At 36.6% G+C, this 25,784-nt stretch overlaps 1 protein-coding gene across 1 annotated transcript; it reads right to left on the bottom strand.

Moving 5' to 3' along the window:
• Window positions 1-24,676: 24,676 nt before the first annotated feature.
• LOC131674346 (troponin T, cardiac muscle-like) lies at window positions 24,677-25,453 on the bottom strand. Its single transcript, XM_058952963.1, has 2 exons — window positions 25,353-25,453; window positions 24,677-25,256 (listed from the first exon to the last, which is right to left on the bottom strand). The coding sequence occupies exons 1-2, from the start codon at window positions 25,451-25,453 to the stop codon at window positions 24,677-24,679; spliced, it is 681 nt and encodes a 226-aa protein (XP_058808946.1).
• Between the last annotated feature and the right edge of the window lie 331 nt (window positions 25,454-25,784).

Genomic DNA, 25,784 nt, shown 5'->3' with positions numbered 1-25,784 from the left:
ATTGCCATTCACTTTAACCCAGAATTTTCTTCTCGTCTTATCTGTTCTTATTTCTTCTGCCACTCTTTTCCCTTCATCTTCTTTTGCTTTTCTTATTTCCTCTCTGTATTCTCTCTTTGCTTCTAGGTATTTGCCTCTGTCTCCTTTCCCTTTTCTTACCTTATTTAACTCTGTCATTACCCTATCCCTTTTTGCCTTACATTCTTTTCTCCACCAGCTTTTTTTTGATCCTTTTTTTTTCCTTATCTTCTTTTTTACAACTGCGTTCTTCACTCTATTTTTTAAATCTTTCCATTTATCTGTTCCCTGTATTGCGTCTATCCATCTCTGATACTCCCTTATATCTTCTTCACTCCAGTCGTCTATCATTCTTTCTTCCTCTTCTTTTCTTTCTTCTACTATTGTATCTCCTAATTCCCTTCCTACTGGTAAGTGGTCCGACTTTACCCTCTCTTGTATTTGAACCCTTTTTATCGCCTCATCACCTTCCTCGTTACCTACTACATAGTCTATCGTTGACTTTCCTCTCGCTCCTATATATGTTATTTCTCCCTCTTCATCTCCTTCTTTTCTCCCATTCGTTATCACTAAGCCCATTTCTCCTAGCCATTTTATCATTTCTTCTCCCTCTGCGTTTAACACTTTATCCTTGGCCTTAATTTCTTCTAGGTTTTCTTCTGTCTCCCATTCCCTTCCTTCGTTTCCTGTTCTTGCGTTGAAGTCTCCTCCTATAATTATTGTTTTTCCTCTATTCTCCTCTATCTCTTCACTTAGGTATTCATAGTTTTCCTTCTTCTCATGTTGCATATACACCGATGCTATCAAGTATTCCCTCCCTCCAATCTTTATTTCTCCTACTATTACCTCACTTGTCCTTTCTTTCTTCCATTCTACCTTATTCATCCCTTTCCTCTCTCTTACCGCCATTATTCCTCCCCCTATTCCTCCCCCTATTTCTCCCCCCCTTCTTCCTTCTCTTCTTGAGTCCCTCCACTCTATGCTGTACCCTTTCAGTTGTTTCTCCACACCAGTTCTTGCCCCTTGCCTCTTCACCCAGCTTTCCGTTAGCCCTATTATGTCGAATTCCCTAACATATTCCCAGTCGTCTTCCTCCATGCTCCTCACCCCTGCCACGTTCCAGAATAGTATTTTTACTGCCTTTCTCCCCTCTCTCTCCCTTCTCTTCTCTCTCTCTCTTTTATCCCTATTGTTTTCGAAATCCTTCCACCCCCTTTCCTATCATTTTTCCCTCTCTCTCGCTCCACCACCATTCTTCTTCCTCTGATTTCACCCCGTTATGCCACATCTTTACCTCTTTACCTTTACTTCTTGTTTCTTTCGCTTTCCTTCTTACTTCCTCTCTTATCTTTCTCTGCTTCCACGTCCAGTCTTGATCTATGTATATCTTTTTCTGTGCCAGATTCTTTTTCTTCTTCATAATTCCTTCTTTTTGTTCCCATGACGCGCATCTAATTTGCCACATGTTTTTTCTTCTTTCTCTCCGATCATCTCTCTCCGCTGTTCCTCTTATTCTTCTCAGATTCACTATCTCTCCTTTCATTTCTAGTACCTCCCTTAACCAGACCTCTGCCTCTCCCTTCTTTTCCCATCTTAACTCACCCTCTAAGTCTGTTACTATTATATTGTTTATCCTACTTTCTCTATCCATTTTTTCTCTCATATGCTCTAATTCTTCCTTATTGCCTACTTTTGTGCCTCTTTGCTTCTTGTTTCCTCCTTCTATGCTTTCTTTTAGTTTCACGCACTCCTCTTCCAACTGGTCCATCCTCTCTCCCCATTTTTCCTGCAGTTTCTTTTCTCTACGTTCTGCTTTTTCCCTTTCTTCTTTCGTCTCTTTCTTTCTTTCTTCTCTCTCACTCTCTCTTGTTCTTTCCTAACTTTTCCTATTTCCTTCTCCCACCTTTCTTCTCTTCTTTTCCCCTCTGCCTCCATTCTTTCCATTTTTTCCATCATTTATTTAAACATTTCTGTCCATTCTCTCCTTTCTTCCTCCCATACCTCTCTTAAATCCCTTATATCTGCCCGTATCTTTTCCATTATATCCTCTACACCATTACTTTTTCCCACTTCTCTTATCGTGTTGTCCAATCCTTCTCCCCCCTCCTCTTCCATCTCGCTCCCCTCACTTTCACTCTTGCATCTTTTTGCCTCTCTCATTTCTCCTCCAATATTCTCCCTAAGCCACTCTCTGCTCTCTCTCTCCCTCACCACTTTTACTTCTTTCCTTTGTTCCTCCTGTATGCCTTTCTTATCCATGCTTCCGTCCTTATCTCTCATTTTTCCTGCTATCACAAACATTTTTTTCACTAACCTGTACGCCTTAATTCGCCTCTCTAATTCTGCGCGTAATCCCACCTTTATTCCCTATCTTACCGTTTCTGTCTCTGCCTTTACTTCTTACCGCCCCTCCTCTCTACCTGCCTTTCCCGCTTCCTGATTTTCTCTCTTAACCTCAACTTTTCTCTTTTCATTTTTCTTACTCTTTTCCAAACCTCTCTCTCTCTACTCCACTTCTCTTCCGCCTCCACCTTCTTTCCACCTCTATCTCTCCCCTCAAACACTTTTCTCTCTAACTTTCTCACCAAAACTCGCACTCACAACCAAGACACGTCCACATCCCTCCATGAGTCGAAACCCACTCATACACTATAAATATTAATTACACAGTCAGAATTTTGAGATATCCTAACCTAAAAGTGCGAAAATAGCGATTTTTTCTTATATTTGAGGTTATGTAGCACTACGACATTCTCTATACACAAAAAACTATAAACGACATCTTAAAGTAGCATCCTAGTCCTTTCAAATGCCGTTGATTTTGCCCAAATAGCTTATATTTTCTTTGAGATATTGTATTTTAAAGTTTTTCGATTTCATAAATATTGTACCATTCAGAACATACTCGTACAGCTTTGATAGTTTCAACGTCGAATTTTATGTCAAACGACTTCAATCAACTACTGTTCTGCAAGAAAATTAAGATACGAGGTGTGTTCAAAAAGTACCCGGAATTATCGTTTTTCCAAACAATATTTATTTATTCGTTTATATCAATGTGGTCCCCTTCAAAGTAATCCCTCCCAGATATAATACACTTATGCCAGCGTTTTTTCCAATCTTCGAAGCACTCTTGATATTCACTTTTTGGTATGTCCTTGAGCACTCTCACCGATTCGGCCTTTATTTCTTCAATCGAGGAAAAACGCCGTCCTTTCATGGGCCTCTTCAACTTTGGGAACAGGAAAAAGTCACACGGAGCCATATCTGATGAATATGGAGGTTGGGGCACGACTACGGTATTGTTTTTGGCCAATAAATTACGAACGTGTAACGATGAGTGAGCAGGTGTGTTATCGTGATGCAAAAGCCATGACTTATTTTTCCAAAAATCTTGGCGTTTTTTTCGGATTGCTTCAAGCAAACGTCATATAACTTCAAGGTAATACTCCTTATTAATCGTACGACCTTGTGATAAGAACTCATGATGCACCACGCCCCTACAGTCAAAGAAAACTGTAAGCAAAACCTTCATATTTGATCGAACTTGACGTGCTTTTTTCGCTCTTGGTGACGTTGAATGCTTCCACGTGGACGATTCTGCTTTGGTTTCGACATCATAACCGTACACCCTTGTTTCATCACCAGTTATGACCCTTTCAAGCAAACTTGGATCGTCGTTGACGTCGTTTAGCAGCTCCTGAGCGATGTTCATGCGATTGTTTTTTTGGTTAAAGTTCAGCAGTTTTGGAATGAATTTTGCTGCCACCCGTTTCATGCCCAAAACATTTGAAAAAATGTTATGACATGAGCCAATTGATATGCCAACTTCATCAGCAACTTCTCTAATTTTGATTCGGCGATCATTCAGAACCATTTTTTCCACTTTTTTCACATTTTCATCGATTATTGACGTGCTGGGTCGACCGGAGCGTTCGTCATCTTCAACGTCTTCGCGGCCATCTTGGTAACGCTTATACCACTCGTAAACACTTGTTTTTTTCATAACAGACTCACCATAGGCTTTTTGTAACATTTCACACACTTTGTTACACTTTATTTCATTTTTTACGCAAAATTTAATACAAATTCTTTGATCCATTTCTTTTAAAAAACGAAAATCGCCGTGCTCATAAAAACACGTCAAACCTTAGCGACTACCGCAGACAAAGTAAACAGTGAATATAGCTGAAAATTTTATCATACTTCAGGGGTATGTATACCAACCTAATAAAAAAAAATTTTGACAATCGGACTCTCCAGACCCGCGAAATTTAAGAATTCCGGGCATTCTTTGAACACACCTCGTATATACCATAGACAGGATAACCTACCTTTAACCTACATTATATCATTCCCAGAAATCCTTACAACCCTTAAAAACCACCCCTGCCAACCCTCAAACAGGCTAATCTACCTACGATAAATCTGGGTAGAGCGAGATGAATTTGTTTGGTTTGTCAGAAAAAGAAGGCTAGTACTACACACAGCATTCGGTAACCAATCATCTTCAATGTTGTAACTCACTAAATTCTCCAATTTCTCGAGAAACTTTCCACAAATTTTTTTCAGTTTAGCCTTCTTTTCGAAGATATAAACGTAGGCCCGATACTTTTCGGACAGACCTCGTATTTCATTCGCAAGTGATTGTTGTGGAAATTAAGTATAAAAGCCTCCCGGCCGTTATTTCTATACTTTCCTTCAATCGCACAGAATATATATTGTTATAACCACTACTAATTAATGAAATAAAATACAACGATATGTAAAAGAAACTAAAACTTGTATTAGAATCGTTGAAAATAGCGTGTGTATATAATATCAGCTCATGAACACAACTAACTAACTAATAATAATACAGATTACTTAGCAACCAAACAATCACTTAGTAACCAACAAATTGGAACATATCGAATATACTACATTGCTCCTCCTTCATTCAAATTGTCGCCCCGACAATCTAAATAAAACAAAATACTCAGAAATCTTGACTCTTGAACCTTGAACCTTGAATCGTAAACCTTGAACCAAGATGTCAACTTTGTCAAGCGAGTTTATTCTTCCGTTAAAGAACAGAAGCCCGTGTCTTGAAAAGCTTCAATCTTAAACCTTGAATCTTCAATCTTAAATCTTGAGTCTGTTGTGTAATGTTGTAGTGTATAACGTGTTGGATTTTTACAAGGGTGAGGGATTATCATGCTGTGGACCTCACCTTGTATATTACCTTGACATTCGTCTTATATCTCACGGGAAAAACCACAGCTCAAAATAACCGTGAGAAAGGTAAGTGTAACACCTATCGTGGTATGTAGCTAACCTATCAATATGTACAATCTTCTTTTTGTGTTTTGGTGATTGCTGGATGCAGAAAACCACGTCGTTAATCTTTTTGACGATTCTGTAAGGTCCTACCCAAGTACTCTGAAGTTTTGGTGTTTTTCCTTTGACTTTGCGAGGGTTAAAGAACCATACTTTTTGGTTTACTGGAAAATGAACATGTCTAGCTGTCTTATCATAAGTTTTCTTTGTTCTTTGAGAAGCAATAGCGATGTTTTGTCGTGCCGAATTGTGTAGTGTTAAGTGTTGATTTTAACTGTTGTACGTAATCAGTAGTTAACAATTCTTCTCGGTTGGGAGGTGATCCTCGTAATAAATCCAACGGAAGTCGTAGATAGGCACCAGTGTACATTTTAGCTGGTGTAACGCCGGTGGTAGCATGAGTCGAGGATCTGTAAGCCAAAAGATATAAGGCAACCCACCGATCCCAATCTTTTTGATTGTCTGCGATGTATTTAGATAAATAGTCTAAAATTGTTTTGTTCTGTCTTTCTACTTGTCCATTTGATTGCGGGTGTAGGGGTGTTGTTCGTGTTTTCTTAATACCTAACAGATCAGATAACTCTTTTATTAAAATAGCATCAAAATTAGTGCCTTGATCAGTATGGATTTCTAAAGGAACTCCATATCGACATACAATTTCTCGAACAAGCACTTCAGCAATAGTTTTTGTTCGCATATTAGGAAGAGGAAAAGCTTCTACCCATTTCGTAAAACAATCAGTTATAACTAACAGATACTTATTTCCTAAAGAAGAAATTGGAAAACGGCCTAAAATATCCATTTGAAGTCTTTCAAATGGTAATCCTACATTATAAATCTTCATCTGATTATGACCTTTATCAGATGGACCTTTTCTAGCAACACAAGTGGAACAAGACTTACACCAATTTTCAACATCTCTTTTATAAGAAACCCAATAAAATCTTTTACGAATCTTATCTAAGGTTTTATTTACACCAAAATGACCTCCTGACGGAGAATCGTGAGCTTCTTTCAAAACGATATTGATAAAGTCTTTCGGTACAATCAATTGAAGAATTTTGAACTTCAAATTTGGGCTAATCCATTCTTTATATAAGATATCATCTACAACTAACAACGAATCCCATTGAGACAAGTATAATTTTATAGATTCATCCTCCGAAGAAACATCTTGACATAAAAGTTTGATGTTATTCTTTTTACAATTTAAAATGGTCTTAATGACATTGTCCTGATGTTGACGTTTTCGCCAATCAGTTAATGAAGACTCTTCAAAACAAATACGACCTACAGTACAACTGTTATTTAAGAATTTAAATTCTAATTTCGAACAATAAGTACAAGATGAACTGTTACAGGGTCTTCTCGAGAGTCCATCTGCATTACCATGCGAAATACCTTTACGATGTAAAACTTGAAAGTCATATTGATCAAGTTTTCCTATCCATCTTGCTAATTGACCATCTAAGTCCTTAAACGAAAGTAGCCATGTTAAAGCAGAATGATCAGTTCTGATGAAGAAAGGTCGACCGCATAAATAATGATGAAAGTTTTTTACAGAATCTATAACTGCTAGTAATTCGCGACGAGTTACACAATAATTTCTTTCTGCCTTAGACAAGACGCGACTATAATAACCTATAACGACTTCTCTATTATCCTGATTTTGAGAAAGGACAGAACCTAAACCATGATTAGAAGCATCAGTATCCAACAGAAAAGGTGAATTTAACCGAGGAAAAGCTAAGATAGGTGGCGAAGACAGAGCCTTTTTCAGATTTAAAAATGCAGTTTGACATTCATCCGTCCAAACAAAAAATATCTTTTCGATCTGCCAAATTGTACAAAGGTTTAGCTATAGAAGAGAAACCTTTAATGAAACGCCTATAATAAGAACACAATCCAGTAAAACTTTTAATTTGATCTTTATTTACTGGAATCGGCCATTGAGTTATCGTTTCAATTTTCTTAGGATCTGTCTTCTTGCCGGATTCGGACACTATATGACCAAGATATTCTACTTCACGTTGGAAAAAATTACATTTCTTTTTATTTAATCTCAAATTTGCTTGCCAAATCCTTGAAAAAACAGTCCTAAGGTTGTCTATCTTGTCATCAAATGATTTAGCCATAACCATGACATCATCTAGATAGATTAAGCAAATATCATCAAGAATATCTCGAAGAATTTTCTCCATTAGTCGCTCGAAAGTAGCGGGAGCATTGCACAACCCGAAAGCCATAACAATAAATTGCCATAAACCGTTACCAATTGAAAAAGCAGTTTTTTCTCTATCTTCTTCACGGATTTTTACCTGCCAATAACCGCTTTTTAAGTCTAAAGTGGAAAACCAAGAATTTCCAGCCAGTTTCTCTAGAGTGTGATCTATTCTAGGTAAAGGATAAGAATCTTTAACTGTTTTTGAATTTAATTTACGAAAATCAACGCAAAATCTCCACGCACCATCTTTTTTCTTTTTTAACACTATCAGAGAACACCAAGAACTGGAAGATTCTTCAATAACACCTTGGTCTCGCATGTCTGAAATCATTTTATTGACTTCAGCTTTCAGATGAAATGGTATAGGACGAACCGATTGTTTAATAGGAACTGAATCTGTTAATTGAATTGTATGCTCAATAAGGTTACATTTACCTGTTACATCGTTATCTTCAAAAATATCTTGAAAATCAGTAAGAAGTTGTGAAAATTTATTCTTTTGAGAAAAATTCAACTCTTTTGAATTTTTCTCAAGTAAATCTTGTAGTTGAGCAGGAAATTCAGTACTTAATTGTATAATTCTAGAACAAATTTTTTGGTTAACGTTAGTCCTAACAGAGTTTGGAACATCAGAAAAAATGTCATTAATAGAATCTGCAATTCCGGAGTTATTCAAAAAATCGCAGCCAAGTATACAATCATCGATTATATCGGCAACAAAAACTATCATACGAACAGAATATTTACCTAAACAAATCTGAACAATAGTCTTAAATTTAATAGGAACACTTTCACCTGTAGGGTATTTCAAAGAATCCTGAATGAGAGGAATGCAAAGGCAATTTTTGTCAACAAATTTTGAATTCAAAATAGAAACATCTGAACCTGAATCAATTTTGAGTATGCAAGTCTTATTATCTACCGTGCCTTCGAATTCAAAAGTTTTAAAATTTCTAAGAACTCTACATACCCGAGGAAAAGGAGTAAATTGAGGAGCTCTTACATCAGTAGTTAAACTCGCTCCCGAAAGTCTAACAATATTCAGTTTTCCTGTTGAGAGTTCGGGCAGTGTGTACGAACGTGGCCTTTTTGTTTACAAGCAAAACATTCAACGTTTTTAAGCCAATCCTTAACGTTGAAATCCTTAGCTTTTCCATTCGGAGCTTTGAAGTCAGTTTGTTTGTCTGATATATTTTGCGGTGAAGTTTGAGATGTTTTAATCTCATTCTTTTGTGAAAATGAAGTCCTATTCTGTTCCCTGATAGTTTTAATTTCTTGTGCTCGAGATAAGGCAATCTTTAATGACGTAATTTTTTCTAACTGAAGTATTTCTTTAATCCCTTTATTAAAAATACCAGTGATGAATTGAGAACAAGCTATTTTATCCTGAACTTCACTAGAACATTCCGAATAAGCTAAAGTAGCTAATCTTTCAATATCAGCAGCCAAAGTCGGAAAATCTTCTCCTAGTTTTTGACATCTGGTGTGAAAGAGTGAATAACTAATAGATTCTAAATGTTTGTCCCCGAATCTTTCTTCTAATTTCTGTATCAGTGAATGAAAAGTTATTGTTTCAGATGTCGGATAACTTCTAAGAATAGATCGAGCATCGCCACGTAAGCACGAACCTAAAACTACCATCTTTTTATCATCTGTCCAACGATTAGCTTTTGAAATAAGCTCAAACTGACACAAAAATTCGCAAAGTGGTGCTGAACCATCGTATGTATCGACTTTTAGAGTGTAACCTATCCCTAGATCTGTGAGTGGAATCGGTGTATTCGTTGCTGGATATGCTTGCGCGAGGTTGGGTTGAGCATGTGACAAAATACGTGTGTTTGTGAGGTTAGAAGGATAGCGACTTAGCTGGTTGACTTCCTGACGAAGTCGGTTGAACTCTCGACGAAGCTCAGAGAAGTCTGTATTACGCGCGCGCAGCTCTGTTACGAGACTCTGCTCTTGGCTGGCCTGTAGCTGTAGCGCCTTTTCAAGTTCACAGCATTGAGCTTTTTCAGCATCCAGCTGAGCGCGCAATGTTGTCACTTCTTGAAGAAGATCATCGGACATTGCTCGCGACTCGCTCAACGACAGCAATGCCTCTTGCAGAGCCGAATTAGCGGTCGATGCAACAGCAGGAAGTACAGGGTGCAGTGCAGGAGTATCTGAAGGGCCATTTAAATTCGGAAAAAATAAATTAGTACCTGTATGTTGGGTTGGGTTATGTCTGTGACATCCGATTGTTGTTCGAAATGTCCTTGTGTATTAGTGGCGATATCAGAGGCAGCAGCTATTGCAGCAGCAACCGAAGCGGCATCAGCAATATTCGTCGTAATTGTATTAGCGCTTGCCGCTGCCTGCGCTCTTGTCCTCGGTGGTGTCCGGTGTGTAGACATAGTTGAGATTCAAACTTAATAGAAGAAACAAATGTCGGATCCCGGAGGGGCCCCCAAAATGTTATAACCACTACTAATTAATGAAATAAAATACAACGATATGTAAAAGAAACTAAAACTTGTATTAGAATCGTTGAAAATAGCGTGTGTATATAATATCAGCTCATGAACACAACTAACTAACTAATAATAATACAGATTACTTAGCAACCAAACAATCACTTAGTAACCAACAAATTGGAACATATCGAATATACTACAATATTATTGTGTTAATAATCGATTGCACCTTTTATTCAGTCTTACTAGCTTTGCATACAACTAGCAATGACTTTTTTTGCACCTCGCTTAAAGTTTTACGCTTATATCGGCAACAAGTGCAAACTGCCAAATCGCAACGAGATCAAGACTCCGGTTAATCTAGTAGCAAAAATTGGTGAACAGCTGGGAATAAAATAAATATTTCTTTATACACTACATGTAAATGTATAAAAGAAAATCCGTATTACATGTGTGCAAGTGGCAATAACAATGGGAACAACTTCATGCGTAATAAGTGGAGTGGGAATTAAGCAGCTCAACAATGTTAGTGCAAAATTATAAAATGCCCAAATTATGACTATTTCAATAAAAATCATAATATATCATACTGTAACGAGGTTTAGACTCAGCGTTGTAACTCATTAACACAAAAGTCGAGGGTGTTGAGCGGAGACGGTTTCGGCCAGCGGGCAGGCTAATGAAGGAGAGCCCGCCTGATTCGACAACTCAGCTCTTCTGAAGGACTCCTGTCCTCATTGTCGGTTAAAGCATCGTGTTGTCCAACGCCAGGGTCGAGGCACACGAGAGAGGTCGCATCGCCATGATGATAAGGAATTGGCAAGGATAAAATAAATAAATGTCGGAAAGCTTGATCCGTCAAGATCTTTATAAAGCACATATAAAGCGATACACGCAGTGGCTGGATAGACAGAGATAGCCGACAATCAGCGCACAGGTTAGAGAGAGAGAGAGAGAGAGAAAGAAGCTCAACTAATACTTACAAGCTCGCAGCCCAGGTTATCACGTAAACTCGCTGTAGACGCAGGGATCGGGCCAAGCGGCGTAATTATTACATGCGCAGTGCAGCACACACACCCGCACAGGAATGCTCGGCGTCCGTCACCAGGGAAGCACGTCGAGATCTCTGCCTTATCTGCCGTCGAGGCGGCGAGATAAGGCCGAACAGTGCATCATACACACTCCCGTCGGGAATCTCCTGACGTCCGCTGTCGGGAAATGTTGTCATCCTCGGGTTTGCCGGTTAGAAGGTGAACAAGACCTGCGGCAAAAGGACTAGTACGCGTGCTACCGGTCAAGAACGAAGAAGGCCGGCAGAAAAACAAACAACTTTCTCCGCGTCGCATCTCTTTTTCACACACTCGCTGAGAGAATGCCTCTCTCACCGCTCGCGCACGTGAGCAAAACTCGAGCGTGTCTCTCTCTCTCGCTAGCTCCCTACTTATCTTGCAAGCCAGCCATCGAAAAAAAAACATACTAGGAATACAATATGTGTGGATACATAATAATACGAAATGAGACCGGGGAGACAGACCTAACGAGTAGCTATCGCACTCATTATAATACAATACTAATTATAACGCAATAGATTATGAATTGTGTGAAATACTACAAAATAGAATACAAAATAGAGTATATATAGAAGAAATAACTGACTATTCTGTGCATCTTAATTATCAACGATATTTCGACAAGATAGAGCACACTTGAACAACGCAGCAGGTAACAAATAAGAAAGTTGGAGTATCAAGTAGTGCATCGATCGGATCACTAACATCACTAAGTTTGATGACTATATATTCCATATATATATAACCATAGTACATGTATGTAATAAAGTTTTTTAACAAACTCCAAGAGTTTTTTTATAACATGTGAATGAAAACTACCATTTTCGGCGCCTAGAAAGTGAACCAAAAATAGAGTTTCCCGAACATCACAAAGTGGAACGAGAATTCTTCTCCAATACGTAAATTAATGATTTGATTCAATTTACATTCACTCGTTTTATTCTGGTAGAAATGTAGCAGTCGTAGCTTACATGCAAAAACATAGATTGTATAAATTTTACTGCTTGTTTTTATTTCAGATTGAAAAATGAAAATTAATCCGTTAAACGTTCTAAACTTATTATTAGCATACTTTCAAGCGTTAAACATACCAGATAGTGTCACGAATTATCATGAAACAGATTTGGCCGAAAAAATAGAAGAAATTTTAATAGATGCAACATATGATTTCAACGATGTAGAAATATTACTGATGACTCTTTGAATTTTCAAGAAGAGTATAATGACCATAATACGGAAATAATTGAAGATGAAGTGCAACATCATTTTCCTGCTCCGGATATAGCACCGACAAATCAATGTACAGCAGATAATGAAGAACTAGATTTTGAATACAAAAAAAGAGCTGTAGATTTTTGGAGAAGTAGCAAAACAAAGCAAAATTTAAGTCTAAAAACACTGCAAAAGAGATTCAAAAAAGTATCATCTATTAGTTAGCTACGTCGTTGGGCTCATTCAATTAATAAAGGTGGCACGTATAGAGAAAAAGTAGCACCAATTTGTCAGTATACCCTGGATAATTTTAAAGCAGCTTTCGACAATGGTTCAATTATCTATGATGAAGATATAATTCGATTGGCCTTAAAATATAAAAAAGAAATTGGTTTTGATGATAATAGATTCAAAGCTTCTAAACATTGGTTATTCAAATTTAAGCAAGCACACAGAATAGTTTCTAGAAAAATAAATAAGTTTATAACAAGAAAAACCCTAAAAAGTAGTGCAGATTTTACGGCTAAAGCTGAAGCATTTATCGATGACGTTAAATCGTGTATACCAAGGATTGGACTCGAAAATTTGTACAAATTAGATCAGAGCGGATTTTAGCTAGAAATGCATTCTGGAAGAACATAAGCAGTAGAAGAAGAAACGCAAGTGCAATATCTGGTACAGTCAATTTCAGCAACAATGCAAAGTTATACTATACAGCCAATAATATCAGCTACTGGAAAACTGTTGTCACCGCTATTTCTAGTTTTAAAGGAACCAAGTGGCAAGTCTGGCCCTATTGTAGAACAAAACATATTTAAACCAGAAAATATGTACGTGGAAGCATCCAAATCTGGAAAATTAACAACAAGTTAGGGATCTAATAACAATTTTTACATTGAAATATCGTTGATCAGTTAATTAGTAAGTCGTTTAATTGCAGATCACTTCAAAATCTGGTTCGAAAAAATATTTTATCCCCATATAGGCCAACACTTAATATTAATACTTGATTCTTGGAGTGGTCATTCTGACAAAGTTATAAAAGAAACGATGCCACAAAATAAAATTATTAACATAAAAAAAATTCCAACTGGAACCACCGGAAAAATACAACCACTTGAGGTCAATGGATTCCGTATTTGGAAAAACTTTGCCCGAACATTTTCTGATAATGTAATGTTAATGGATCATGATATGAATTTACGTGTGAGAAATAATATAATTAAATTTCAATCATTGGTTCACAACCGACTGTCTTCACCGAGATATATAGATTTATTTAAATATTCCTGGTATAAAGGCGGTTACGTCAATGAAAAACCAGATAAATTTAATAATCCTATAGATTTAAGTTTTGGAATGTCATGTGCAACACATTGTGAAAAAGAAGGGTTCACAAACATTGCAATTGTACGATGTAGTTGGTGCAAAAAAGCATTTTGCTTTAAACAATGTTATGAGAGCTACCATTATTGTAAAAACTTCATAAAATAATATATTTTATGCCCAATACAAAAAATGCACTATGGCAAAAGATAAAAGATTGTAGATTATTATTATTATACTCTAATATTATAAACAAAAATACATTATAAGTTAAATTTATTATAAAGGAATTTTAATAACATTCTGATAATAATTTCTACGGAAATTATAAAATTGCTTCATACACAGAATTTACTTGTTTACAAATTTAGGAATTTGAGGTGGTTTGGTTAAAAAGTACAGGCATCTAGCCTATTTGTTGTTTAGGGATTTAGGGTTTAAGGCTCTTTAGTTCACATGTACAGGCTACAAAGATCACACATTTGTAAACAAGTTTTTATGAAAGTTAAAATTTTTTTTCGACATTTTCGTGCACCACATTGGTTCCGCCATTTTAAATTTTCAAAATCTGATATCAGATTTGGAACGAGCGATCTCGAAAACCCCTATATACAAACTTTCTACAAAATATTATGGATTGAAGTATACTTATAGTTATTTTATTTTAGGGGTGGTTTACCCCCTCTTAGGTGTAGTATCTATGAAAAAACCAAAAAACTTAATTTGTTTATTATAGATGTTTAAAAATCTTTTCCAATTTTTTTAGTCGTTTAAAACTTTTTTATTATATAAAATTTTTTTTTCGATATTTCCGTCCGCCATATTGGTTCCACCATTTTAAATTTTCAAAATCTGATAATAGATTTGTAATCAGTGACCTCGGAAACCTCTATATACAAACTTTCTACGAAATATTATGTATTGAATTACATATTTACAGTTATTTTGTGTTAGGGGTAGTTTACCCCCCTTAGGGGCAATATTTATTAAAACACGGAAAGACGTCAACTAAATTTTGTTATTATGGATGTTTAAACATTTCTTTAGTTTTTTTTAGTCGGTTTAGACTTTTTTATTATAAAATTATGCCAAAAAATATGTTTTCAACCCCTAAAAAATAGGGGATGCTACCCTTACTCTTCAATTCACCATGAAATACTTGCTCCTTTTGTAAGAAATAACCACCAATTTGTTTCACTGAAAAATATTTATTTTAAGCCGAGATATTAAAAAGAACGCTTTTTTGGGGTTAACTTTAGGGGAGGTTATTACTCCTTAAAAGTGAAAATTAGCTGATAAAAAGAATACGTGTCTCTTATTTTTTTATGTTCTACAATATGTATCAAAATCATCAAAATCGGTGAGTTCAGGTTGGATACCTTTCCTTATTAGTTTTCTCTGTATTAAGGGGACCAGAGGGTGTTTCGTAGTGAAAAATTAACACTTTGTTTATTGCCGCGTAGAAATCATTCTACTGAAGATATCGATGTAGGACTTTTTTCAGCTGAAAGTATTCTATATAAGCTTTCATTTTCTTTGTTATAAGTTCCAGAATAATCATTGTACACCTAATATGGACACAACAAAGACCAAGCTCTATTTTTCAAAAAATGGGGCTTTGCCACGCCTTTCTGAACGCCAGAGTGGACAAAAATCGTTTTGTGAGAGCTCATTTTTTTTGTTATGAACCGGACTACAGAATGAGCGGAGCACTTTTATAAAAAAGATAATTCTTCCTATTTTTTGAGGATAATTTGCAAAAAAAATTTTTTTGAAAAATTAAAATTTCATATATTGGCTCAAAAAAATAGGAAGAATTATCTTTTTTAGAAAAGTGCTCCGCTCATTCTGTAGTCCGGTTCATAACAAAAAAAATGAGCTCTCACAAAACGATTTTTGTCCACTCTGGCGTTCAGAAAGGCGTGGCAAAGCCCCATTTTTTGAAAAATAGAGCTTGGTCTTTGTTGTGTCCATATTAGGTGTACAATGATTATTCTGGAACTTATAACAAAGAAAATGAAAGCTTATATAGAATACTTTCAGCTGAAAAAAGTCCTACATCGATATCTTCAGTAGAATGATTTCTACGCGGCAATAAACAAAGTGTTAATTTTTCACTACGAAACACCCTCTGGTCCCCTTAATTTCTATTCCTATCCCATCACTGTAAATCTCTGTTTCTTTCAACATTTCCCTCATTCCTTCCTCATTATCCGCCACAATTACAATATCGTCCGCGAGGCGATAAAAAGGGTTCAAATACAAGAGAGGGTAAAGTCGGACAACTTACCAGTAGAAGGGGAATTAGGAAATAAAATAGTAGAAGAAAGAAAAGAAGAGGAAGAAAAAATGGTAGATGACTGGAGCGAAGAAAGTATAAGAGAGTATCAGAGATGGATAGATGCAATAGAGGGAACAGAAAAATGGAAAGAGATAAAAAATAGAGTGAGTAACGTAGTCGTAAAAAAGAAGATAAGGGAAAAAAAGGATCGAAATAAAGCTGGTGGAGAGAATAATGTAGAATAAAAATGACTAGGGTGATGACAGAATTAAATAAGGTGAGAAAAGGAGAAGGAGACAGAGGCAAATACCTAGAAGCAAAGAGAGAATACAGAGAGGAAATAAGAAAAGCGAAAGAAGCTGAGGGAAAAAGAGTGGCAGAAGAAATAAGAAAAGATAAGACGGGAAGAAAATTCTGGGATAAAGTGAATAGCAATAGGAAGAAAAGAATCGGAATAGATAAAAATATAGGAAAAGAAGAGGGGTTAAAGCACTTCAAGGGGCAACTGGGAGAGAAAGAAAAGGAAGAAAGCAAAAGGGAAGAAACCGAAGACAGCGAAGGAGAGGAAGGTGAAGAGATCAAAGTAAGAGAAGTAAAAGAGGTAATAAGAAAAATGAAAAAGAAAAAGGCGACAGGAGAAGATGGTATAGCAAATGAAGCGTGGATGGAAGGCACGGAAGGCTTGTTATAAGATATGACAAAATGCCTAAACGGAATATGAAACGGAGAAGGATATCCGGAAGAATGGAGGAAGGGAATAATATTACCTATACATAAGAAAGGGAGAAAAGAAGAAGTAGAAAATTATAGAGGAATAACGCTGATGGACACGGGATATAAAATATATGCGGAAATACTGAGGAAAAAGCTGGAAAGAGAACTAGAAGCTAAAGAAACGCTAAGCGATACGTAGATGGGATTCAGGAAGAAAAGAGGAACAATGGACGCAATATACAGGGTGGCCCATTTTAAGTGATCCACTCAGATATTTAGATTGGAGTGAGTTTTATCGAAAAAAGTTTCAGACAAAAGTTACTCAACTTTGAGGGGGCCATGTTTCTATGACCTTGGATTTGACCTTGGAGGTCATGTTCAAGGTCATTTCAAGGTCAACTTTGTTTTTTTAAATAGGAACCCCCATTTTTGACCCCGGATTCGGAAAGAGCGGGAAATTTTACGTCCAAAACGGTATTTTTAAAGTTTTTTTCATGGCCTTGAGAAGGTCGATTTAAGGTCAAATGCTTGAAAAACTGCATAAAAGCGTTTTTTTAATTTTTAAGATATCGAAAAATGACCTCTACAAAATTTGTTCAGAACAGAGTGGGCCACCCAATTCACCAAAAACCTTTGACCTTTGATCTCATTTTGAAGGTCATTTCAAGGTCGAAGTGTTTTTTGTAATGGAAATCCCTCTTTTTAACCCCGGATACGCACATAGCGCGAAATCCGACGTTTGGATAAGGTATTGTGTTGAGTTTCGCGCTATGTGCGAATCCGGGGTCAAAAAGAGGGGTTTCCATTACAAAAAACACTTCGACCTTGAAATGACCTTCAAAATGAGGTTAAAGGTCAAAGGTTTTTGGTGCATTGGGTGGCCCACTCTGTTCTGAACAAATTTTGTAGAGGTCATTTTTCTATATCTTAAAAATTAAAAAAACGCTTTTATGCAGTTTTTCAAGTATTTGACCTTAAATTGACCTTCTCAAGGCAATGAAAAAAAATTTTAAAATACCGTTTTGGACGTAAAATTTCCCGCTCTTTCCGAATCCGGGGTCAAAAATGGGGGTTCCTATTTAAAAAAACAAAGTTGACCTTGAAATGACCTTGAACATGACCTCCAAGGTCAAATCCAAGGTCATAGAAACATGGCCCCCTCAAAGTTGAGTAACTTTTGTCTGAAACTTTTTTCGATAAAACTCACTCCAATCTAAATATCTGAGTGGATCACTTAAAATGGGCCACCCTGTATGTATTAAAAAAAATAATAGGAAAGAAAATAAGGGAAAAAGTAGGAAAACTATTTGCATTCTTTTAGAAAAATAGGTAATGAAACGAGAGGAAGCAGGTATTGGGAAAAAGAAGAAAATAAGAGACGAGAATGTGCATGAAAGAGGAAGAAAACTGGAAGCACATAGTAGAAAAATGTGAAAAAAGCAAAAAGGATGGGGAAGAATGGGAAAAAATAATAATAGGAAGCAAAGAAAAGTTAGCATGGATGATGAAGCTAAAATGGAAAAGAAAAAGAAACGAAGAGAAGAAAGAAAAAGAAAAACAAGAATTCAACATTTCAAGACCCTCAGGACAGAAGGAAACAGAAGACAGAGACGCAAGACTCGCAGACACATCTACATACGCAAACATACACATAAACACACACACATAAAACACAAGTATTAGCAACTACGCAAGCGAGAGGAAGCAGGTATTGGATGCAGGAGCAAAAAATGGAAAAGAAGGAGTATCGAAGAAGAGAAAGAAAAAGGAAAATAAGAAGACAAAATTATAAGACACTGAGGAAATGTAAAGCAGAGGAAGGAATAGAAGAAATGAGAAAAAGATGTCAAAGCCTTAATAAGGAGAAAGACAGGTGATTAACAAGAAAGAGAGAAAAAGCAAAAGAAAGGCAAAGGTTAAAAGGCAAAAGAAAGTAGCAAAGGAAGAAGTCGAAAAGAAAATAAACAAGAAAGGGAGAAACAGAAGAGAGGGAAAGGCAGATCTCGGAGAGAGAGAGAGGAAGAGAATATTTATCAACAGAAAAATGGGAAGAAAAGCTGAACAGACAGAAGCAGAAGATAGGGACGCAAGGGTTGCAGGCACACCTACATACGTACACATATACACAAAACACACACACACACACACACACACAAAACAGACATTATCAATTACACAAATTGGACACGAGACACAATTGTAATATAAGAAGCGAAAACCAAATATAACATATAAGTTGTAAATAAATAAACTAAACTAACAAACATTAAACATAAAATCTCAAAACAACCGTTACCGATATTTTTCATAGAAATTAAAATGAAAGAAAATAACAAAGAAATATATAAAATCAATAAATTAATGCAACAAATAATTAGTTTTGAGACTCCGTGAAAGAAAATAAAAATTCCTCAGTGCATACGTTGCCAAGAATTTGGTCATATTAAAAATTGTTGCTACAGAATACCAAAATCTGCGTAAAATGCGCTAATAATCATTTAACATCAGATTGTCCCATCCAACACAAAATTAAAGATGTGAAATGTGCAAGCTGCGGAGAAAACCATGTAGCTAGCAACAAAGGATGCAGTGCAAGAAAACTCCTGCAACAAAAACTTTTTCCAGCATTAAGGTCAAAACAGTTTGCAGTATCAAAAGAAGAAAATACCATTAGACCAAATGTTTCGTATGCACAGGCTACTAGTGGTAATATATTCATACCAAGTGAAGAACCCAATCAAATACAGCCACCTCAATCAAACGTAAACAATAACAGTGACAGTCAGCTGGTAAACATGATGACTCAACTAATGAACAGAATGGACACGATGTTAAACCTGCTTACAACGCTCATAAACAAGATTAAATGAATACAGGAATAAAAATAGCAATATGGAACGCTAACTGTTTAGCGCAAAGAAGTATGGAATTAAAACCTTTTCTCATAGAAAACAATATAGATATAATGCTAATATCTAAAACACATTTCACCGATAAAAATTTTCTAAAAATACCACGATATATGTTATTCACTACAAATTATCCAGACGGCAACGCACACGGAGGAAAGGCTATAATAATTAAAAATACTAAATATAAACATGACGAAATTGAACCATATAAATATGATTATCTACAAGCAACCAACATCGCAATCACAGATAACTACGGTCAAATAATAGTTTCAGCATTGTATTGTCCTCCAAAACATAAGATAACGAAGGAACAATACAAAAAATATTTTGATAGCCTGGGAAACCGCTTTCTTGTAGGAGGCGACTACAACGCTAAACATCCATGGTGGGGGTCTAGATTGATAACGCCGAATCCAAAAGGAGCCATTCTGTACACAATGATGAAAACAGAAAATTTAACGCTAATATCAATAAGTGAACCTAAATACTGGCCCTCCAATATAAATAAACTACCGGACTGAATAGACTTTGCAATTATAAAAGGCTTATGTTCTAAAAATATAACAGCTAAATCATGCCTCGAATTAACTTCAAATCACTCCCCAATTATTATTAATTTCGCCTCAATAATAGAATTAAACTTAAAGAAAAACAGCCTCTTATACAATGAAAAAACAGATTGGAATTTATACAGAGAAATATTAAATGAGAAACTTTCGTGTAACATACCACCAAAAACAAAATAAGATATTAATATTGCAATTGAAAATGTCAATAATATTATTTGTAATGCTGTTAAAAACGCGACTCCAATATACACTATAAATAAAAAAACAAATTTTACCAACTCTAAAGCTGTATCTGACAAAATTAAAGAAAAAAGAAGATTAAGAAAAATTTGACAGCAAACTAGATTACAAATAGATAAATCGAAATATAATCGATCAATCAAAGAACTCAAACAAATTCTCTACAATGAAAAAAATGAGAATATAAATAACTGCTTAACGAACCTAACTGCAACCGAGGCAACTGATTATTCACTTTGGAAAGCAACAAAAAAAAAATAAACCAACCGCCAAGCTTCTCTCCTTCTATTTTAAAAAATGACATGTCATGGGCTAGAACAGATATCGATAAAGCTAATACTTTTGCTAAACATTTACAAAACGTATTCAACCCACCGCAACGTAAAATAACGATTGATGAAAAACAAAATTTATTAAATTACAATCAAAATAATAATGTAAATAATTACACACATAAGAGCATTGAAACTAAAGAAATAAATCATATAATTCGCCATTTAAAAAATGAAAAAAGCCCGGGACACGATAATATAAATACAAGGTTATTAAAAGAACTTCGAATAAAAGCGGTAAGATATATAACCATTCTGCTAAATTCAATTTTTCGCTTACACTATTTCCCTACGGTATGGAAAATAGCAACAATAATACTTATATCAAAACCGGGTAAACCGCCCCAACAAGTAACTTTATACAGGCCAATCAGTCTACTGCCAACGTTATCCAAAATCTGTGAAAAAATAATAATTAAAAGACTACATAAAATACTAACAGAACAAAATATAATTCCAGATCACCAATTCGGTTTCCGTAATAATCATGCTACAATAGAACAAATAAATAGAGTAACGACAAAAATAAGAAATACCTTTGAAAAAAAACGAATACGGTAATGCAGTATTTCTTGATGTAGCACAAGCATTTGATAAAGTTTAGCACAAAGGGCTATTATATAAACTAAAAAAAATTTTACCAAAAGAACTTTACTTACTACTGGAATCATATCGAAGTTCTAGAATCTTTAATCTAAGAGTAAATAATGAAACAACAGAACTTTATCCAATAAAAGCCGGTGCCCCTCAAGGAAGTGTTCTTGGTCCTATATTATACCTAATTTACACCCATGATCTCTCCAAAATGGAAGATGTCAGCATAGCCATGTACGCAGATGATACAGCAATATTAATATCTCACGCTAATGAAATAACAGCCTCCAACATAATGCATAAATACCTAGACATAGTTCTTAAATGGTTCAACAAATGGAGGATAACGATAAATGAAACTAAATCAATTGAAGTAACTTATACAAAAAAGAAAGGATACTGTCCATCGGTATACATAAATAATCACCCAATTCCACAAGGAGAGAAAGCTAAATATCTTGGAATGCACCTGGATCGAAGACTTACGTGGAGAGACCATATCTGGACCAAACGAAAACAACTCAATCTACAAACGAGGAAATTTTACTGGTTACTAGGAAGAAAATCCAAACTGTCAATCAAAAACAAATTACTAGTATACAAATCCATAATTAAACTAGTATGGACGTACGGCATACAACTGTGGGGTACAATCACAAAGTCCTAACATCGATATCATAGAAATATTTGAAAACAAAACAATAAGATACATCACTGATGCACCATGGTATATAAAAAATGAATACTTAAGGAAGGATGTCAAAATTAAGACCGTAAGAGAAAAAATTGAATCAACTTGTAAAAAATATACCAGTAGAATAATGGAACATTTAAATCGTCTAGTAAATGAACTAATTCATACAACACCAATAGGCTTTTTATCAGTATTATTTCTTCCTGCGTCGTTTTTTTATCCTCCGAATTCCTCTTTCCACCCTTGCTTATCTGTTCGCTTCCCACCCTTACATTGAAATCCCCTGCTATAATAAATTTCTTCCCTTCAACTAACCTCACCTCTATTACCCCTTTCAATTTGCTGACCATTCTGCTCGTTTTCGCGTTGTTATAAATTGTTATAAAATCAATTTTTTCTTTCTCCATCCAAATAATTCTTATTACTATTCCATATTCCCATTCTTCTATCTCCCCGTTTTTACCTATCTCTTAATCCCTACTATAACCTCCCCACTTGCTCGCCCTCTCGTTTTCACTTTGATCGCCGTCTTCATTCCCCACCTATATTTTTTGTTTAATTTTTTAATTAAATTTAGTTTTTTACTTTTTTCTACCCACGTCTCCTGTAATACAAGGGTGGTCCGATAAGTACTTAGCCTACAAAAGAAAAACGAAAATTTTGGAAAAGTGGCGTTTTATTTTTCAACATAGTCTCCTTTTAGTTCGATACACTTGGCCCAGCGATGCTCCAACTTCTTTAACCCGTCTAAAAAATACGCTTCCTCGAGGTCTGAAAAGTAGGCTTCCGTGGCAGCGATTACCTCCTCATTCGACTTAAATTTCTGCCCGGCGAGTGACTTTTTCAAGTTTGGAAACAAAAAGAAGTCGCACGGGTCTAAATCTGGAGAATACGGTGGATGGGGCAGCAGTTTGTAGCCTAATTCGACCAATTTGGCCATGACGACGGCGGAGGTGTGAGCCGATGCATTGTCATGGAGGAAGAGCATTTTTTTTTTCGCCAAATGGGGCCGTTTTTTCTGCAATTCAACGTCGAATCGGCCCAATAATTCGGCATAGTACAGCCCTGTGACCGTTTTGCCCCTCTCCAGGTAGTCGATGTAGATTACACCTTGTGAATCCCAGAAAACGGTGGCCATCACCTTTCCGGCCGATAGGGCAGTCTTCGCCTTCTTCGGAGCACTTTCGCCGGGTAAAGTCCACTGTTTCGACTGTTCCTTGGTCTCTGGTGTATACCAGTGGAACCATGTTTCATCGACTGTCACGAAACGACGCAGAAACTCCTTCGGATTGCGCTTAAACAGCGTCAGACATTGCTCTGAAGTTGTCCCATCGCGCCGACAGCTTTCTCATGCCCAAAATTTCATGCCGGACATGATCCACGCGGTCTTTTGAGATGCCTACGATCTTAGCTATCTCGCGCACCTTCAATCGTCGATCTGCCAATACAAGATCGTGAATTTTTGTCACGTTATCCTCCGTGGTAGCCGTTTTCGGAGCACCTGGACGTGGCTCTTCAAAAATCGACGTGCGACCACGTTGAAACTCGTTAAACCAATTTTTGACGGTCGCCATCAAAGGAGAAGAGTCACCGTACACAGCATCCAAGCGCTTTTTGATTTCGCTGCGCGATTTCCCTTCCAAAAACAAGAATCGAATCACCGACCGATACTGTTCTTTTTCCATTTTTCAAAAATCAACGGACACACTTGCTTTCACACGCTGTCAAAAATAAGCTACAACTCCGATCCGGCTGAAATCTTGACAGTAACCATCGAGAAGGTTGTACTACGTGATAGAATATTTCTTTTGCGAGAGTGGCGCCATCGGGCGGTGAGGCTAAGTACTTATCGGACCACCCTCGTAAAATAATGTCAAACTTGTTTAAAAAATCTTTGCATTTTAATATATTTTTACTCCCCACTACATTCCATGATACGCATTTATAACCTACCCCTCGTTATTCGTCGATCTCTCCACTCGTCGTTGCTTCTCTCATTGTCTTCTCCGTCGTTTTGTCATCTTCCTGGATCTCCAAGCTGTCGTTTTCCTCTTCCTCGATTGCTGTTTCTTCACTCGTTCTGAAACCCGTCGTAGAACTTTTCTGTGATTGCCCGCCATGGTATCCCTCTCCATTCCCGATGCTCGTCTTCTTATCTTCTGCCCCGAAAAAACATTCTCTCATTTGCCTCTACGAGACCCCCTCTTCTTTCGTCCCATAAGCTCATTCTTCCCTTGATTCTTATTTATAGGTAGCCTACCTGCACCTGTTTTTGTTTCTTCCTTTCTTGATCTGCTACCATCTCAATCCATTTTTGCACTTCCAATTCTCTGCATGTTCTATCTTCTTCTACACTTATTCCTATTTTTTCAAAAATTTCCGCCTGCTCCGTAAACGCCATTTTTTCCCCAAAGTTTTCAAAGGTCAAAAGTAGTCCTCCTCTCAACGGCCGGATTCTTCTTATTTCAAACTGCCTTCTTGTAGTTCCCATTATTATTTCGTATGCTTCTTCCTTCCATCTTCTTCCCGATGTCCTCACTCCTCTGATAAACACATTATTCTTTCTATCTCTCCTCTCTTTCATCTCAAACTCGTATTCTGATGTTTTCACTGCGTTGAGCTTATTCACTTCCAGTTCTCACTCTCTCCATCCACGCCGTTCTTGTCCGCGTTTACTTGTTGCTCTTCGTTTGCTCGTTGTGCCGCATCCTCTTCTTACTTTTCGCTTCGCTTGTTTTCTGCGCTCTCGTTAGCCTGCTTTCCTTTCTCCCTCCTACATTTGCCACTTCTAACCATTTTTCCTATTTCCTCCTTCAACTTTTCTTTATGTTCTCTCTCCTCTTCTCCCATTTGTTTTATCAATTCTGACATTTTTCGATCCAACTTCTCCACTGTCAGTCTTATCGTTTCTTTCGCCATTGTTACTGCTTGTGCATCAATTCTTCTTTGCTCTTCCATCTCCTCCATTCTATCCTGTAGTTTCTTTAATTTCTCTCCTACTCTGCTTCTCTCATCCTCGCTTGTGTCCATGCTCTTGTCTGTGTTTATATCCGTCCCTCGGTTTTCTATTCTCCTTGCTTCATTATCTTCCTTATTGGCCTCACCTTCTTTACCATTTAGCTCTTGTGCGTCTTTTATCTCCTGCTCCTTCCGTATTTCCTCACTTTTATCTTTCGCCGAATTCTCTCCTCGCCTTCCCTCACTATCCTTCTCCTTCTCCACCTCATCTTGTTCGTTTTCCTCAGCTACCTCGTCATCATCGGTCTCTATTTCCCCTGCCTGCTCAATTATTTCACTGTAATTTTTTCCTACGCTACCGTATGACCTTTCATCTGGCTTTCTCGGTGGTGTATGCACTAATATATACTTTTTGCAAAACCTATTTCCTTACTATCTTTCTCCCTTTGCATGAACTTTCTTATATCCTTTTTCCCACTGTTTTCCTTTTTCTCGTTTTCTACTTTCTTTGGTTTGCTCACTCTTGCTCTCCATTACTCGTCTCCTCCTTCCTGCTAGCTGCCGCCATAACCACACTTTTGTTGATCTTCGTACTTTCACTTATTTTGTTCTTACTCGCCCTTATTTTTCACTTTTTTATCACTCCTTCGTAACCTACCCTCTCACTCGTCCTGCCAGTCCACTTTTCGATTGTTTATTCTCTCCTTTATCTCAATATCACCACCTGAATTACTATCTTACACCACACACGTCTTTCCCGCCCGAGCTGTCGACCGGAAGTCTTCTCTTTATATATTTAATATTACTTATTTAAATATTATAATTTATAGAAATATTCAAGTTATAAAATCATTCTTCATACAAC

The sequence above is a fragment of the Phymastichus coffea genome, unplaced genomic scaffold (genome assembly GCF_024137745.1).
Source record: "Phymastichus coffea isolate CEN01 unplaced genomic scaffold, Cenicafe_Pcof_1.1 PCOF00232, whole genome shotgun sequence".
Taxonomy (NCBI): domain Eukaryota; kingdom Metazoa; phylum Arthropoda; class Insecta; order Hymenoptera; family Eulophidae; genus Phymastichus; species Phymastichus coffea.
The sequence above is the reverse complement of the archived record's forward strand: the minus strand, read 5'-3'. Positions and strand labels throughout refer to the sequence as shown.

Bases quoted from the DNA above. Each gene is read 5' to 3' on its own strand.
- LOC131674346 (XM_058952963.1), bottom strand. From the start codon at position 25,453: ATGGAGAGCAAGAGTGAGCAAACCAAAGAAAGTAGAAAACGAGAAAAA. The intron at 25,257-25,352 runs GTAAGGAAATAG...AAAAAATTACAG, and splicing joins CATGCAAAGGGAGAAAGATA to TGAAATAATTGAGCAGGCAG.